The sequence below is a fragment of the Chlorocebus sabaeus genome, chromosome 14 (assembly GCF_047675955.1).
Source record: "Chlorocebus sabaeus isolate Y175 chromosome 14, mChlSab1.0.hap1, whole genome shotgun sequence".
Taxonomy (NCBI): domain Eukaryota; kingdom Metazoa; phylum Chordata; class Mammalia; order Primates; family Cercopithecidae; genus Chlorocebus; species Chlorocebus sabaeus.
This window is the reverse complement of record NC_132917.1, coordinates 43,440,972-43,457,399: the sequence shown is the minus strand read 5'-3', so window position 1 is coordinate 43,457,399 and position 16,428 is coordinate 43,440,972. Positions and strand designations below refer to the sequence as shown.

The 16,428-nt window shown below is 39.2% G+C and overlaps 2 protein-coding genes and 1 pseudogene across 4 annotated transcripts in view; 2 read left to right on the top strand and 1 right to left on the bottom strand.

Moving 5' to 3' along the window:
* PLEKHH2 (pleckstrin homology, MyTH4 and FERM domain containing H2) overlaps positions 1–16,428 on the bottom strand; it is a 130,924-nt gene that overhangs the window by 79,142 nt on the left and 35,354 nt on the right. For all 3 annotated transcript variants that reach the window (XM_038006869.2, XM_073022943.1, XM_038006870.2), the window contains one exon: positions 13,792–13,854. In XM_038006869.2, coding sequence (XP_037862797.2) covers positions 13,792–13,854 — 63 coding nt within the window. The remainder of the gene's footprint in view (positions 1–13,791; positions 13,855–16,428) is intronic.
* On the top strand, positions 10,787–11,776 carry LOC140713321 (zinc finger protein 106 pseudogene; annotated as a pseudogene).
* On the top strand, positions 14,667–15,990 carry C1GALT1C1L (C1GALT1 specific chaperone 1 like). The gene has a single exon (XM_038006877.2). It carries the CDS (start codon positions 14,818–14,820, stop codon positions 15,928–15,930), a length of 1,113 nt encoding a protein of 370 aa, XP_037862805.2. The 5' UTR covers positions 14,667–14,817; the 3' UTR covers positions 15,931–15,990.

The following is a 16,428-nucleotide window of genomic DNA, read 5'->3' as shown; positions in this document are numbered from 1 at the left end:
CTATAGTCCTGGAAAACTATGGTTTGGAACTACTCTTTTGCCCTGAATAACACATTCAATTTGGAAGTTGTTATTACATGAATGAATGCTACAGAGCTCACTGGATGCATCCTTGCCGTCTGAAGCTCTTTAATTCGACCATTACTTTTAGACAAACAACTTTCCTAGGCAAGAAAAATATTGGCAAAAGGGGCAAAATCTCTTAGAGAGAGAGACCACAAAGTAGTTACAAGCAACCTACTTACCAACTGGTCCTATTAAGACCAAGTTCTGTAGACAGGATTCAGCCTTCCTTGGTAATTAATATGAATAAGAGGTCTACAGAAAAGCTAAGAGGTCCACAGAAAAGCCAAGATGCCTTTTAAAACATCTCACCACAACCATATGGAAAACAGCTCACTTGTTTTTCCATTCATTTAACCAGAACCATTTAAGAATTTTAACTATTCAGAGACTGGCCAATAACAAACACCTGTGAATTCAAATTGGTTGTTAAATAAACTCTCACAGATGTGTATACACGGATAGCCTCCAGTGTGGAATGCTTTGTGTTTTTAGGCTACTTTGCTTCTTCACTTCTAGGAGAGCCTCTGGTTGTATCCACCCACCTCAGCGCACTCCTCACCTACTTCCCCCAAACATTCTTGATCCCAAGATCCCTAAATTCCTGTTCAGCAAAGGGTTAACTCAGTAGACTTGGGGTGCACAGATCCTCCACATTCCAAAGAAAGGACTGGTCCTTCACTGGCTCTTGGGAGACAACACCTGATGCCCTGGAATATCTTGACTGTTCAGGCTGCCTTTGTATTAATACAGTTGAGATCTTGGGCCATACCACATAGTTTGTATTAATTGTGTGACTTACGGTGAATACCTGTTTTTTTGTTCGCCTGGGGTCCTGGGCCAAAATGTATCAGTTTGACCTCTGGGTGGGCTGGAGACTGACTAAGAATAGTTAAGTGGATATTTCAGTCCTACATGACTGACCTCTAATCAAAATCCTGGACACCAAGGCTTGAGTAAGCTTATTTGTTGGCAATATTTCATACATTTTGTCACACATTGATGGGAGGATTAAGTGTATCCCGGTGCAATTCCACAGCAGAAAGACAACTGGAAGCTCATATCTGATTTCTCCAGGACACCACTTTATGTGCCCTTTTCCTTTGTTGATTTTAATCTGTATCTTTTCACTGTAATAAATGGTGACCGTGAGCAAAACAGCTTTTCTGGGTCCCATGAGTCATTCTAGCAAATCACAGAACCCAAGAGTACTGTTGGGGATCCCAGTACAGCTTCCAGTGCTATTTCCCACAGGAGAAAGCAGGGGCTGCAAATATTACTCCCATTGTAATTATCCATATCACTATTTCCTTCTTCCCACATCTAACCTTGTTCCTGTCCACTATACATAATCGAGATGTGACTGTATTTTTGAGAGGGAGTTGAAAGTTTCTATTTCTATATATAAATTGCTATGGCATGCCAAAGATTCCTGATTGTTTCCAAACAGAATAACAAAACAGATTGTTTGGAGTATTTTAAATCCCAGACTACTTTCCAGTTACTTAAAATTTACTTGTTGATTTGTTTAGATTGTTTAGATTCAAACAATAACAACTTCCTTAAAGATTCTAGATATTAGACCATTGTTGGATGCATAGTTTGTGAATATTTTCTCCCATTCTGTAGGCTGTATGTTTACTCTGTTGATAGTTTCTTTTGCTGTGCAGAAGCTATGGGCAAAGGACATGAACAGACACTTCTCAAAAGAAGATACAGGCTGGGTGTGGTGGCTCCTGCTTATAGTCCCAACACTTTGGGAGGCCGAGGAGGGAGGACAGCTTGAGCCCAGGAGTTTGAGACCAGCCTGGGCAACACAGTGAGAACGCATCTCTACAAAAAATTTCTAAAATATTAGCTGAGTGTAGTGGCACATGCCTGTGGTTCCCGCTACTCAAAAGGCTGAAGTGGGAGGATCACTTGAGCCTGGGAGGTCAAGGCTGCAAGTGAGCCATGATCATGCCGCTGCACTCCAGCCTGGGCAACAGAGAAAGACCCTATCTCGAAAAAAATACTTAAATAAAAAAAAAGAAGACATACAAGCAATCAAGAAACATAAGAAAAAATGCTCATCATTGCTAATTATCAGAGAAATGCAGTTCAAAACCATAATGAAATACCATTTCACACCAGTCAGAATGGCTATTACTAAAGAATTAAAAAATAACAGATGCTGGCAATGCTGTGGCAAAATGGGAACACTTATACACTGTCGGTGGGAATGTAAATTAGTTCAGCCGCTATAAAAAGCAGTTGGAGGTTTCTCAAAGAAACAGAAGTACCATTTGACCCAGCAATCCAGTTACTGGGTATATAGTCAAAGGAAAATAAATTGTTCTACCAAAAAAGACACATGCACTTCTATGTTTATTACAGTGCAATTCACAATAGCAAAGACATGGAATCAACCAAGGTGCCCATCAATGGTGGGTTAGATAAAGAAAATGTGATATATATACACCAGAGAATACTACACTGCCATAAAAAAGAATGAGAGCACATCCTTTGTAGCAACATGGATGCAACTGGAGGTCATTATCCTAAGAGAATTAATGCAGGAACTGAAAACCAAATACCACAGGCTCTCACTTATAAGTGGGAGCTAAACATTAAATACACAAGGGCATAAAGATTGGAACAACAGACACTGAGGACTATGAGACAGGGAGCAAGAGATGGGGACATGGGCTGAAAAACTATTGGGACTATGTTCACTGCCTGGGTGATGAAATCATCCATATCCCAAACCTCAGCATCACGCAATATAACCATGTAACAAACCTGCACATGTACCCTCTGGGTCTAAAATAACAGTTAAAATTATTTTTAAATGTGTATACATATATAAATGTGTATATATACACACATTAAAAAATGTATATACATATACATTCTCATATATATATGAGAATGGGGGACATGGCCAGATATAAGGCTGCAAATAAGGAGAGGGACACACAGATCTTTGCATGTCATGCTACACTACTTGGATGGGATCTCATAAGAAAGGGAAGGCCACATGTTTATAACATATTTTTTTAAACCTTCTTAGAAAACTTGAACTCAAGAATGTGTCAAAATTTACTGACATGTTATCAAGGAAATCAGCAAGTTGATTACAATTTTTATATGTTTACTGCAAATTAATTAATTATTCGAATCACATTTACAACACAATTATTTTGGCATAGTACTCCATGATTATAAAGTAGGATTTTTCTTGCAGAAGTTGAAAATCAAGATCATTAAATAATTTGCTTTCCATGTAATGAAGGTTGGGCCTCATATAGCAAAGCATTGCAATGTAATATCCATTACAAGGTCATGGATATTAGAATGACCGAGCAGCATGGATTTATTAAGAGTCAAAAATGACTTCAGGCTGGGCATGGTGGCTCATGCCTGTAATTCCAACACTTGGAGAGGCCAAGGCAGGTGGATCACCTGAGGTCAGGAGTTTGAGACCACCCTCAACAACATGGTGAAACACCATCTAGACTATAAACACAAAAATTAGCCAGGCATCGTGGCATGCGCTTGTAATCCCAGTTACTCTGGAGGCAGAAGCAGGAGAAATTCTTGAACCCAAGAGGCAGAGGTTGCGGTGAGCCAAGATCACGCCACTGCGCTCCAGCCTGGGTGACAGAGTGAGACTCAGTCTCAATAATGATAATAATAATCATAATAATAATACTAAGAACTAACTTTACAGTAAGGCAAGAAGATTAGCTCATGTGTTAGAATGGTCAGAGGCAACTTTAAATGCTGCCACCATGCCTGAATCACACACAGGCAAGAGATCAAGCCCCAAAGGATAAAATAAAAACACACACACTTTTATAGGGCAATAATCTATCCTTCTTTGGTTGGCATAAATAAATGTAATATATTAAGGTATTCACCTAATCAAATACTTGGGAATGAATCCTATATGTCAGTATTTTCCAAATATGCTCTTTGCTGCTTTTCTATCTCACAGGAGTACTCATAAGTAGAACTGGGTTGATTTGATCATATTGCTTTCAAAACTTGTGAACAACAACAATAAGGATACACTAGGGCCAGGTGTGGTGGCTCATGCCAGTAATCCCAGCACTTTGGGAGGCTGAGGCTGGAGGATTGCTTGAGCTGATGAGTTCGAAACTACACTGGGCAATATGGTGAGACACCGTCTCAACAACAACAACAAAAAGGTTAAAAAAAAAATTCAATGGATGTGGTGGCACATGCCTGCAGTCCTAGCTACTCCAGAGGCTGGGGTGGGTGGATTGCTTGAGCACAGGAAACAGAAGTTGCAGTGAACTGAGATCGCACCACTGTACTCCAGCCTGGCTGACAGAGCAAGACCCTGTCTCAAAAGACAAACAAACAAAAAAAAAGATGTACTAGAACATTAAGTATAAAGATTACCAAGATTTATCTGGCAATAAAATATTTATCTGTGACTTTTTTCTGCAGACAATTTAGTTAATTGTTCCAGAAGTGAAGTGATGCCATTCGTTGATAAACAAAGAGAAAAATGTACAAAGCTAAACTATAGAGTTGACCTGGTTTTAGCTGAGTACTGCTTTTAGTGGCAAAACATTCCTTTTTGGTTAAGATAAATACAGTTGTTTGAGTCTTAGGACATGGTTCAATGAGAAAAGGCAAGCTGATTTAAGCAACATAAACATCAGATAGGCCACAGTCCCATGGAAATTGTTAAAGATAGCAAAGGATTGAGTTACTCTGAGTTATTAACACTTAGTCTTGTAAAGGCCAAAAAGGTGACATCATCAGTGCATGAGAATTCATCTGCTCTCTGTATTTCCTGTCAACTGTTAGATTATGAAGTAACGTAAGGAAGAAAAGTCTTTCTGAAGTGTAACAACATATGCACTAAATAAATTTAAAGTGTGACAAAAAGAAACGCCTACAGGTTTTGCTAACTTACAGAAACTCTGAGAGATTTGTAATTCTCTCTCTCTCTCTTTTTTTTTTTTTTTTTTTTTGGTGATGGAGGTAGCAGTATGTCTAAAATAACCAATCCTGGTGTCTTTTTGCTTAAAGATGTAGCACATAGAATTAAATAACTTTATACTCAACATCCTCAAAGAACAACTTCAAAGGAGAGAAGTCCTTCCTGTCAAACTTACCAAGACCAGTAGTTGGCCCGGATGACAACAAACCTCTGTGGTTTGCTTCCCTTGAATCGGGAACAAGGATCCTTTTTTAAAGAATCCTCACTGGATCTCGTAAGACCCAAGGAATCGGAGCAGAGCAGTGCTGGGGGTGGGGCGTAGATAGTTGAAAATCACAAATAAAAAATACTTAATTTAGTTTAATTTTCAAAAACAAACAAATTTGCCACGTATTATGAATTAAGAATTTTTAATTAAGGCAAAACAAAACCATCCTCAATTTCTTTCTCTTTTTCCCATAATATGGGCAGTTAAAGGAGAGAAAGGAAGGGAAGGGAAAGATAGGGAAGAACAGATAGAGAGACACATAGAGACAGCCAGGGTACAGAGGTAAAGAGAGATGCTACTAGGAAGGCCAAAGTCAGAAAACACAAGACAATGAAGGAAAAAGAAGGGAAGGGAAAGGAAGAGGAAAAGAAGGGAAGGGGAAAAGAGGGAAGGAGAAAAGAAGGGAAGGGAAGGGGAGGGGAGGGAAGGGAGGGGAGGGGAAGGGGATGTACTAGAACATTAAGTATAAGATTTATCTGGCAAATGTGTGACTTTTCCTGCAGACAACTTCATTAATTGATACAGAAGTGATGCCATTCATTAATATACAAAGAGAAAAATGTACAGTGCTAAAGTATAGAGTTGAGTTGGTTTCAGCTGAGTACTATTTTTAGTGGTGAAAGTCAGAGAGGCAGACAAAGCCAACAAATGTGTGCTGCAAGGTGCATGACTGAACAGGAACATGCAGATACGGCTCAGTACACCTCTGCAGAAAAAGACTAAGACATCTGGCATGCAGTGACAGAGAATGCTGCACTTCTTTCACAGAATTTAAGTAGGCTTTTATGATTTTACTGTTAATTATTGCCTCTGTAGACAGGTAAGTGGGAATATCACTACTTGGTACTATCAGCCAAAGAGTATTAAAACACAGGCACAGCATAGATCCTCACATTACTAATCGTACTTCTACCACCACCACCATTTATTAAGGGCTGACTGCATGCCAGGCACTTTACTTAAATCAGAGTCAATTTTCATAATGGCTAAATAACACTTCTATGTGGCAGGAAATATTCCAAGTACTTTACTCATAGTAACTATTCAGTTTCCCCAAAATCTTACAAGCTAGGTATTAGATAGTACTATATTGTATAGATAGAAAGCTGAGGCCCAAGTTGAAAAGGTGATAAGAGATGGAGACAGACTTTGAACCCAGACAGTTTGGCTCAAGGCTGTGTTCTTAATCACTGTGTTGTACGCCTCTACACAATATAAAGAGACTATGAGCTCTGCAAATATTAGCTCTTTTCCATAAGTGACACAACTAAGACTTGAAGAAACTAATAAGCTTTTTCAGTCAACTAAGTGGGAGAGTTTAGATTTAAATCCAGCTAAAATTTTAAGTTTGTTCCCAAGGCAGAGAAACATGAATTCACCTTGATTTCTCTTTGGCTATACAGACTTTACCTTGTCAAAAAGGTTTCATATTCCTCTCCTGTCTTCATCCTTCCCCTTCAAAAAAGAAAAAAGAGGAAGAGGTGGGAGGAGAAGGAGGAAGAGGAGAAAAAAAATCAACAACAACAAAATTTTGAAAAGGCCAAGTTTGCAGCTCACGCCTGTAATTCCAACACTTTCGGAGGCCGAGACAGGAGGATCACTTGAGCCCAGGAGTTTGAGACCAGCCCTGGCAACACAATGAGGCCCCATCTCTACAAACAATTTAAAATTAGCTGGGTGTGGTGGCACATGACTATAGTCCCAGCTACTTGGCAGGCTGAGGCAGGAGGATTGCTTGAGCCTGGGAAGTTAAGGCTACAACGAGCCATGGTCGCACTACTGCATTTCAGCCTGGGCATATAGTGAGACCCTGTCTCAAAAAAAGAAAAATTAACTGCTTATTCCAAACTCTGGACTTTAATTCTGTATGTCTAGAACACCACTGTATGCTAATTGAAATAACTGTCCTCTAGGAATCCTGGAGAAGAGCTGGGTTGGAATTAACCTTGAAATGTGCCCTGCCCATAATTTTCTTAGCAATTTCTACAGTTGTCTTAGATTGGCTTTCCCTCATGTTATATCCTACATTTATCTTCTCCTACCTTGGTAAGACTTATTGGGCATTTCACAATAAGAAAAACTTGTTTATTTTTCTAGGCAGGGATCATTATTAGATGTCAAAAGAATTCTGATCAAGATAGATTCAAACTGTGGAAATGGCATCTTTTGTGTATTTAATGTTTAGCTCCCACTTATAAGTGAGAGCATGTGGTATTTGGTTTTCAGTTCCTGCATTAATTCTCTTAGGGTAATGACCTCCAATTGCATCCATGTTGCTACAAAGGACGTGATCTCATTCTTTTGTATGGCAGTGTAGTATTCTCTGGTGTATATATACTACATTTTCTTTATCTAACCCACCATTGATGGGCACGTTGGTTGATTCCATGTCTTTGCTATTGTGAATTGCACTGTGATAAACATAGAAGTACATGTGTCTTTTTTGGTGAAATGATTTGCTTGTTTTCAGCTTAGGGCTGTTATGAATAAAGTTGCTTCACATGTCCATATACCTATATTTTGGTGGATACATGTTCCTATTTTTCTTAGTATACACCTAGGAGTAGAATTGCTGGGTCACAGGCTGGCAAATGTTTACTTTAGTAGATGTTACCAAACAGCTTTCCAAAGTGAATAAATGTACGAAGTTGCATTACTACTGGAAGTGTATGAAAATTCCAGTTGTTCCGTCTCCTTGCCAACACTTCATTGTTTTTCTTTTAATTTTAGCCATTCTGGATAAGTTAGTGTTGAAAAGAATGCTAATTGAAAAGTCATGGAGAAACCTTAATGCATATCACTAAGTGAAAATGAAGCCAATCTGAAAAGGCTGTATACTGTCTGATTCTAACTATATGACATGCTGGAAAAGGCAAAATGATTAAATCAGTAAAAAGATCAGTGGTTTCCCGGGACGTAAGAGGAGGGAAGGACTGAATAGGTAGAGCGCAGGAGACATTAAGGGCAGTGAAACTATCCTATATGATACTATCGAAGAGGATACACATCATAAAACATTTGTCAAAATCCACAAAACACAAAACAGCAAGAGTAAACACTAATGTAAACTATGGGCTTTGGATGATAATGATGTGTCAGTGTTGGTTCATCAGTGGTAATAAATGTACCACTCTGGTGTTGGATGCTGACGGTGAAGAAAGCTTGAACATGTGTTGGAGGGGAGAGGATATATGAAAGTTCTGTACTTCATATACCATCAATTTTGCTGTAAATCTAAAACTTCTCTAAATATTAAAGTCTATTTTTAAAAAAGCAATAACCTCCCTGATGAAATCATTGATTTAAACAAAGTAATCAATGGCTACTAATACCACCAAAAAAAAAAAGAGAGATAACTAGACATTATTATATACCTTCAACAATATCACCCAAGAAGTAGTCTTGAAAAGAGAGAAAGAAAAAAGGTCAAAATTTTAGATCTAACTATATTTTACAGGAAATATAGGGGTAGAGGAGCTTGTTAAATCACATCATAGGTATGCAATCGGCAAACTCCAGAATGTGGAAAGCTTTAGAGAACAAATTAACCCATACAAATAAATTGAAAGAAAAAAAAGAAGGAAAAAAGGGAAAAAGATCCTATAGATTAAAAGAGTTTAAGAATCAAATGAAATGTGTCAATCTAGTTTAGATCCCAATTTGAACAAATCAACTATTAAAAACAAAAAAAAGAGGGCCAGGCGAGGTGGCTCACACCTGTAACCCCAGCACTTTGGGAGGCCAAGGTGGGCAGATGACCTGAAATCGGGAGTTCAAGACCAGCCTGACCAACACAGAGAAATCCCCTCTCTACTAAAAATACAAAATGAGCCAGGCGTGGTGGCGCATGCCTGTAACTCCAACTACTCGGGAGGCTGAGGCAGGAGAATCGCTTGAACCTGGGAGGCGGAGGTTGCAGCGAGCCAAGATCGTGCCATTGCACTCCAGCCTAGGCAACAAGAGCGAAACTCCATCTCAAAAAAAAAAAAAAAAGGGTATATAAATAAAAGAATTAAAAAGGGGTACTCAAACAAATACATGTATGTTCTTAACAGCACTAGTCACAATAGTCAAAAGATGAAAAGGTAGAATAGGTAGGGCACGGGAAACATTGAGGACAGTGAAAGTTCATAAAAAGACAATGTCCATAAAAAGACAAATGGATAAACAAATTTTGTGTGTGTGTGTGTGTATATATATATATATATGGAACATTATTCAGCCATAATGAGGAATAAAGTATGATACATGCTACAACATGGATGAATATCAAAAACATTCTGCTAAATGAGAGAAGCCAGACACAAAAGATCACATAGTATATAAATCCATTTATATGAAATATCAGAATAGGTAAATCCATAGCAACAGAAAGCAGATTGGTGGTTGCCAGGGGCTAGGGGGAGGGGAAAATGGGACTAAATGCTTAATGAATACAGTTTCCTTTTGAGATGAGTTTCCTTTCAACATTTTGGAACTAGATAGAGGTAATGATTGTACACAACACTGAATTGTTCATTTTAAAATGCTAATTTTGGCCGGGCGCGGTGGCTCACGCCTGTAATCCCAGCACTTTGGGAGGTTGAGGCGGGTGGATCACAAGGTCAGGAGTTCAAGACCAGCCTAGCCAATATGGTGAAACCCCATCTCTCTAAAAAATACAAAAAATTAGCCAGGCGTGGTGGTGGGTGCCTGTAGTCCCAGCTACTCGGGAGGCTGAGGCAGGAGAATCACTTGAACTCAGAAGGTGGAGGTGGCAGTGAGCTGAGACCATACCACTGCACTCCAGCCCAGGCCACAGAGTAAGACTCTGTCTCCAAAAAAAAGTTAATTTTATGTTATGTGAATTCCACTTTGATTAAAGAACAAAACACAGAAGCAATTATTAGCTATTTGGAAAAATTTGAATACTAACTAGATCTTTGATATACTGAAGAATTATCGGTAATTTTTTGGTGTAATGATGGTATTGTGGTTATGATTTTTAAGAGTGTTTGGTTTTAGATTAGTATAGCATATAATAGTGGATGAAATTATACCATGTCAGGGATTTGCTTCTAAGTAGTCCAGTGTGAGGGGGGCAGGGGAAGTGCGTGGAGGTACAGATGAGCCATGACTTGACTAATTGTTGAAGTGGGTGATAGGGGTTCACTATACTATTTTCTCTGCTCTTGTATGTGCTTGAAGTCTTGCCTAATAAAGTTATAAGATTTCCTTTTCAAGCATAATTAAGAAAATCAAAGATTAGGCTACATTGGGCTTATTTAGAAATCTATTAGGTACTTACTCTACTCTATAAAATTAAATCTTTCATGTATCCACTGAATCTAAAATGAAAATTGAGGGTGATGGGGTCTGGTAGGGAGCAGGTCCAGAGTGGGCTCTCCCACCCAAAACTGAATGGGGTGTCTGGGGCATCAGGGAGCTCCCTTGCCTGGCCCTCAGTGGCCTGATGGAGTAAGAGGGTTTGGTTGAGTGCTTCAGATCTGATCACTATGGTAGGAGAACAAAAATGCATATTGTGTCACATTGTGTACAGCTCCAAAAAGGGGCACTAGTCATGAGTGTCAAATGTGCGGGGCCACAGAAGTGGGTCTTTCTGCATATGCTAATCACATTTCTGGCCAGCTGCACAAAGATAGTGTTGATGCCCAGGAAAGAGAAGATGATGGAAAAGGAGAGGAAGAGGAAGAAGATTATTTTGACAAGGAACTCATTCAATTAATAAAACAAAGGAAAGAACAAAGTCGACAAGTAGCAGCCAAGAAGGAAATTCTGATGACAGGTGACCCTAATGGAGCTGAGAACACCAAATTCCTCACCAAGACAGAGAAAGTTACAGTCAACCAGCGTGGCATCACCCTGGACCTCCACAGCAGGATTGGAATTGGGAAAAAGATGGCTTTAATAATATGTGGAGAAACAGCTTTCTGCATTCTTTGAGGAATAGTGGTGGACCAAAAGGATGTCTTGAGTGGCATTAGGGTGTTGCAGGAGGTTCCTCGACTTGGTTTCACAACCATAGTAATTCTGGAGTTGGATGGCATTCAAATAGTGGAACAGTAGATTGGAATCATAATGGTACAGGAAGGAATTCCAGTTGGCATTCTGAAGGAACAGGTGGCTTTTCCAGTTGGCATATGAACAACAGTAACAAAACTAGAAATCCAGTGTATGTAGTAAAAATAATTGCAACTAAAGTGGCCCTGGACACAAATTTCAACGAGGCAGAAACAGAAATTCTAATTGTCAAATGGAAGATGTGACTATGCTGTGAAACAAGAAGTCTAGTAAGTCAAGCAAATACAATTATGAGAGATATATTTGGGAGGCCGAAACGGGCGGATCACGAGGTCAGGAGATCGAGACCATCCTGGCTAACACAGTGAAACCCTGTCTCTACTAAAAAAATACAAAAAAATTGCCGGGCAAGGTGGCAGGTGCCTGTAGTCCCACCTACTTGGGAGGCTAAGGCAGGAGAATGGCATAAACCCGGGAGGCGGAGCTTGCAGTGAGCTGACATCCGGCCACTGCACTCCAGCCTGGGTGACAGAGCGAGACTCCGCCTCAACAATCAAAAAAAAAAAAAAAAAAAGAGAGAGAGATAATTGGCAGTGGCAAGAAAATGAGAAACTTGGTATGGTTGCCACATATAGAGGTCCTTCTGAAGGATTTACAAGTGATAAATTTCCTTCAGAAGGCTTACTTGACTTCAATTTTGAGCAGCCAGAAAGCCAAACCACTAAACAAACAGATACTGCAACTTCCAGAATTAGTGGAAAGAATGGCAGTGCAGCAAGGGGAAAAGCCTCGTTGCCAGACTCCTTACCCTCTAAAATAAAAATTAAAAAGGAAAAAGATTTGGTAGTACTCAAGTTGAAGGAAGGAAACATGACAAACTTAGAGGAAGCATAAGGAATTTCATATGCGCTTCTTAGGAAAAATAATTTTTTATTTAAGCCTTTTTTTCCTTTTTAGTTGATACAAAATAATTGTACATATTTGTGTGATACAGTGTGATATTTCCATGTGTGTATACAATGTGTAATGATCAAATCAAGGTAATTAGTGTGTCCAGCACCTTGAACATTTATTCTTTATTTGTGTTGTGAACATTCAAAATGCTCTTTTCTGGCTTTATGAAAATATAGAAAGCTGGCTCTTTTAGGTTTTGTAAATATGCAATAAATTATAGTTAACCATATTACTCTATAATGCTGCAGAACACCAGAACTCACTGGAACTCATTGATTAAACTGAATATGACTGAGATCTTTTCATGAAACGAGAAGCTATGGATTTAGAATCATTAAACTTTAAGGCTGGGTGGGCCCGTCCAAACCCATCATTTTACTGCTCATTTTACTGCTGGCAAGGCTCAGAAAGGGTTATATGACTTATCAAAACATCTTTTAAAAATAATAAAAGCTGTCTGAGCAAGTGAGCTCACACCTGTAATCCCAACACTTTGGGACATTGAGGATCACTTGAAGCCAGGAGTTCAAGATCATCCTGGACAACACAGTGAGACCCTGTCATTACAAAATTTAAAATTTTTAATAAACAAAAGTTATATTTAAAAACTCAAAGTATGAAAATATAGGGGGCCAGGCACGATACCTCACACCTGTAATCCCAGCACTTTGGGAGGCCAAGGTGGGCGGATCACCTGAGGTCAGGAGTTTGAGGCCATCCTGGCCAACAAGCCCCATCTCTACTAACAATATAAAAATTAGCCAGGTGTGGTGGTGTGCAGCTGTAATCCCAGTTATTCAGGAGACTGAGGCAGGAGAATCTCTTGAACCTGGGAGGCAGAGGTTGCAGTGAGCCAAGATCACGCCACTGCACTTCAGCCTGGGGCACAGAGCAAGATTCCCTCTCAAAAAAAAAAAAAAAAAAAAAGAAAGAAAGAAAAAGAAAATAGGGGAAAAAAATAATTCCTGATTCCATAATTCGAACAATTTTAAACTTTCATTAAAATTTTGGGGTGTTTCCTCCCAGCCTTTTTTTTAACTCTTAGGTTTGACTTTTCCTAATATAACTCGAAGCATTTTTACATATTAATGCATATCCTTAGAAACAATTATTTTAATGGTTGTCTAATGGTTCATGGAGTTGATAATAGTTTACTTTTTCATTCTCCTATAATATGGCATTCATATGATTTCCAACTCTTTATGACTACAAATAAAGCTGCTACTAACATATGTATATACAAAACTTAATTATAGTTAGTATTACCATAACCATTATAGTTAGTATTACCATAAAAGTTTTCTCAGAAGATAAAACTTCCTAAAACAGCCTTTTTTTTCCTTTGAAAATTTGTTAATGGACAAAATAGAGTTAGATTCTCCATTTCCTTTATGGATCAAGCTATGAACAGTCAAAATGATAAGATGTAGAGGCAGGCTGATGATTGTCTTTCCATTATGAGCCAAACAATCTTTACGTGAATAGTAGAGGCAGAAAAAACATTTAAACTAAAATTTTACTCTACCTGTTGAAAAGCTTTTTCTGCTTGACGTTCAGCATCAATAACTTGTCTCTCAAGCTGCTGCATCTGTAAAGTGAGGGAAAATATAAATACAAAAATTTATTTTTGAAAAATAAGCCTTTCTGAAAAAGGCTTAAAAAAATCTCATCATGTCATCATCAGTTTGGATATTTTAAAGTAGTTCACTGGAGATGAGTTAAATACAGTTAGCACATTAAAGGCTCTTTGCATATTTAAAAGTTGATCAAAATGCCAGAGTTTTGGTACTTTTAATACAAGGACTATATATATACCTCAAGAGTATTCATCAATAAAATTTTCTTCAGTGGATTGTAAATTAAAAATTACTGACTAACACATACTAAGAACAAGAAAATAAATCTAAGAGGAAAGAAAGGCTTCAAATGTCCTATTTGACGGGTTGATGAAAAAGTCATAATGACATCAGGGAAGCGACGTGTTCTCGTCAACTCCGTGGGTGCTATATTTCAGTAAAAACTCTGGGTTGTTTTACATTCTTACAGATGGATGGAGAGAGTATAGAAGAGATTCTTTGATTAAACACACAGACACACAAATACTAAAACGAATATTATAAGGAGAATTTTAAAAGCCTTAAAAAGGACCCGATGCTAATCAACATAGGGATGTGTTGTACCTGGGGCTGAATACACTAATCGTGAGGTAAAACTCAATTTTATTCTTTTTGGCTCAGTGCTGACGTCTGGCCCACTTCAGAGCCGTGTGTGACTCGATCTCTGCTCATTTTCAACGTTATTGTTGGTTGGGAGGCCAGGCGCGCAGAACTCCCAGCACACCTCTCACTCGCAGCAGCCCGGACCCCACCCACAGTGCCGGCCGCGTCCGGCTCCTGCCCCGCCCCCTTCTCTACGCCACCGAGAAGCGACCTTCCGCAGCTAGAGTGGCCCAACCGCGAGCGCGGCCGCGAGCTCCGGAAGGCGCGGGACCCCCCAGGACCCGGTCCCAGGCTGCCTTTGACCCGAGGGCACTGTCCTCAACGCCTGGAAAATGGTTTCCGCTAGTGGGACATCATTTTTTAAGGGTATGTTGCTTGGGAGCATTTCCTGGGTTTTAATAACTATGTTTGGCCAAATTCACATTCGACACAGAGGTCAAACTGAAGACCACGAGCACCATCACCTTCGTCCAGCTAACATGAACGATTTCTTAAACACTTCGAAAGTGATACTCGTGAAACTCAGTAAAAGTATTCGTGTTTTCTGTATCATCTTTGGAGAATCCGAAGATAAGAGTTACTGGGCTGTACTGAAAGAGACCTGGACCAAACACTGTGACAAAGCAGAGCTCTACAATACTAAAAATGATAATTTGTTCAATATAGAAAGCAATGACAGGTGGGTACAGATGAGGACCACTTACAAATACGTCTTTGAAAAGTATGGTGACAACTACAACTGGTTCTTTCTTGCACTTCCCACTACGTTTGCCGTCATTGAAAATTTAAAGTATCTTTTGTTTACAAGGGATGCATCCCAACCCTTCTATCTGGGTCACACTGTTATATCTGGAGACCTCGAATACGTGACTGTGGAAGGAGGGATTGTCTTAAGTAGAGAGTCGATGAAAAGACTTAACAGACTTCTCGATAACTCTGAGACCTGTGCAGATCAAAGTGTGATTTGGAAGTTATCTGAAGATAAGCAGCTGGCAATATGCCTGAAATATGCAGGAGTTCATGCGGAAAATGCAGAGGATTATGAAGGAAGAGATGTATTTAATACAAAACCAATCGCACAGCTTATTGAAGAGGCATTGTCTAATAACCCTCAGCAAGTAGTAGAAGGCTGCTGTTCAGATCTGGCTGTTACTTTTAATGGACTGACCCCCCAAAAGATGGAAGTAATGATGTATGGCCTGTACCGGCTCAGGGCATTCGGACACTATTTCAATGACACACTCGTTTTCTTGCCTCCAGTTGGTTCAGAAAATGACTGGGGCTGGAGAATAATAGACCTGTGCTGTCCAAGAGCACTTGAAATGTGGCTAGTCCAAATTCTGATACAGTGTAAGTGTAAAATACACACTTCATTCAATAATTCATATATTATTAGAAAACAGTATGAAGACATAAAACATCTCATTAGTAATATTTTATATTGACATCACACTGAACTAATGTTTGGGTATTTTGCATTAAATAAAATATACTATTAAAATTAATTTCACCTGCTTTTTAATTTTATTAATGTGTCTATTAGAATATTTTAAGTTACACATGTAGCTTACATATTTCTACTGGTTAATAAAGGTGTAGAACATTTGTTGTCACCATGTATGGCCACATATTTAACTGCCTGTCCACATGGCAGCATTTTTTTTTTTTTGAAATGGAGTCTTGCTTTGTCACCCAGGCTGGAGTGCAGTGGCACAATTTCGGCTCACTGCAACCTCCGCCTCCCAGGTTCAAGTGATTCTCCTGTCTCAGCCTCCTGAGTAGCTGGGACTACAGGTACACACCACCATGCTGAGCTAATTCTTGTATTTTTAGTAGAGATGGCATTTCACCATATTGGTCAGGCTGGTCTCAAACTCCTGACTTCAGGTGATCCACCCGCCTCAGCCTCCCAAAGTGCTGGGATTACAGGTGTGAGTCACCGC

What these genes read in the sequence shown, in the direction of transcription:
- C1GALT1C1L (XM_038006877.2), top strand. Translation starts at nt 14,818, where the DNA reads ATGGTTTCCGCTAGTGGGACATCATTTTTTAAGGGTATGTTGCTTGGG.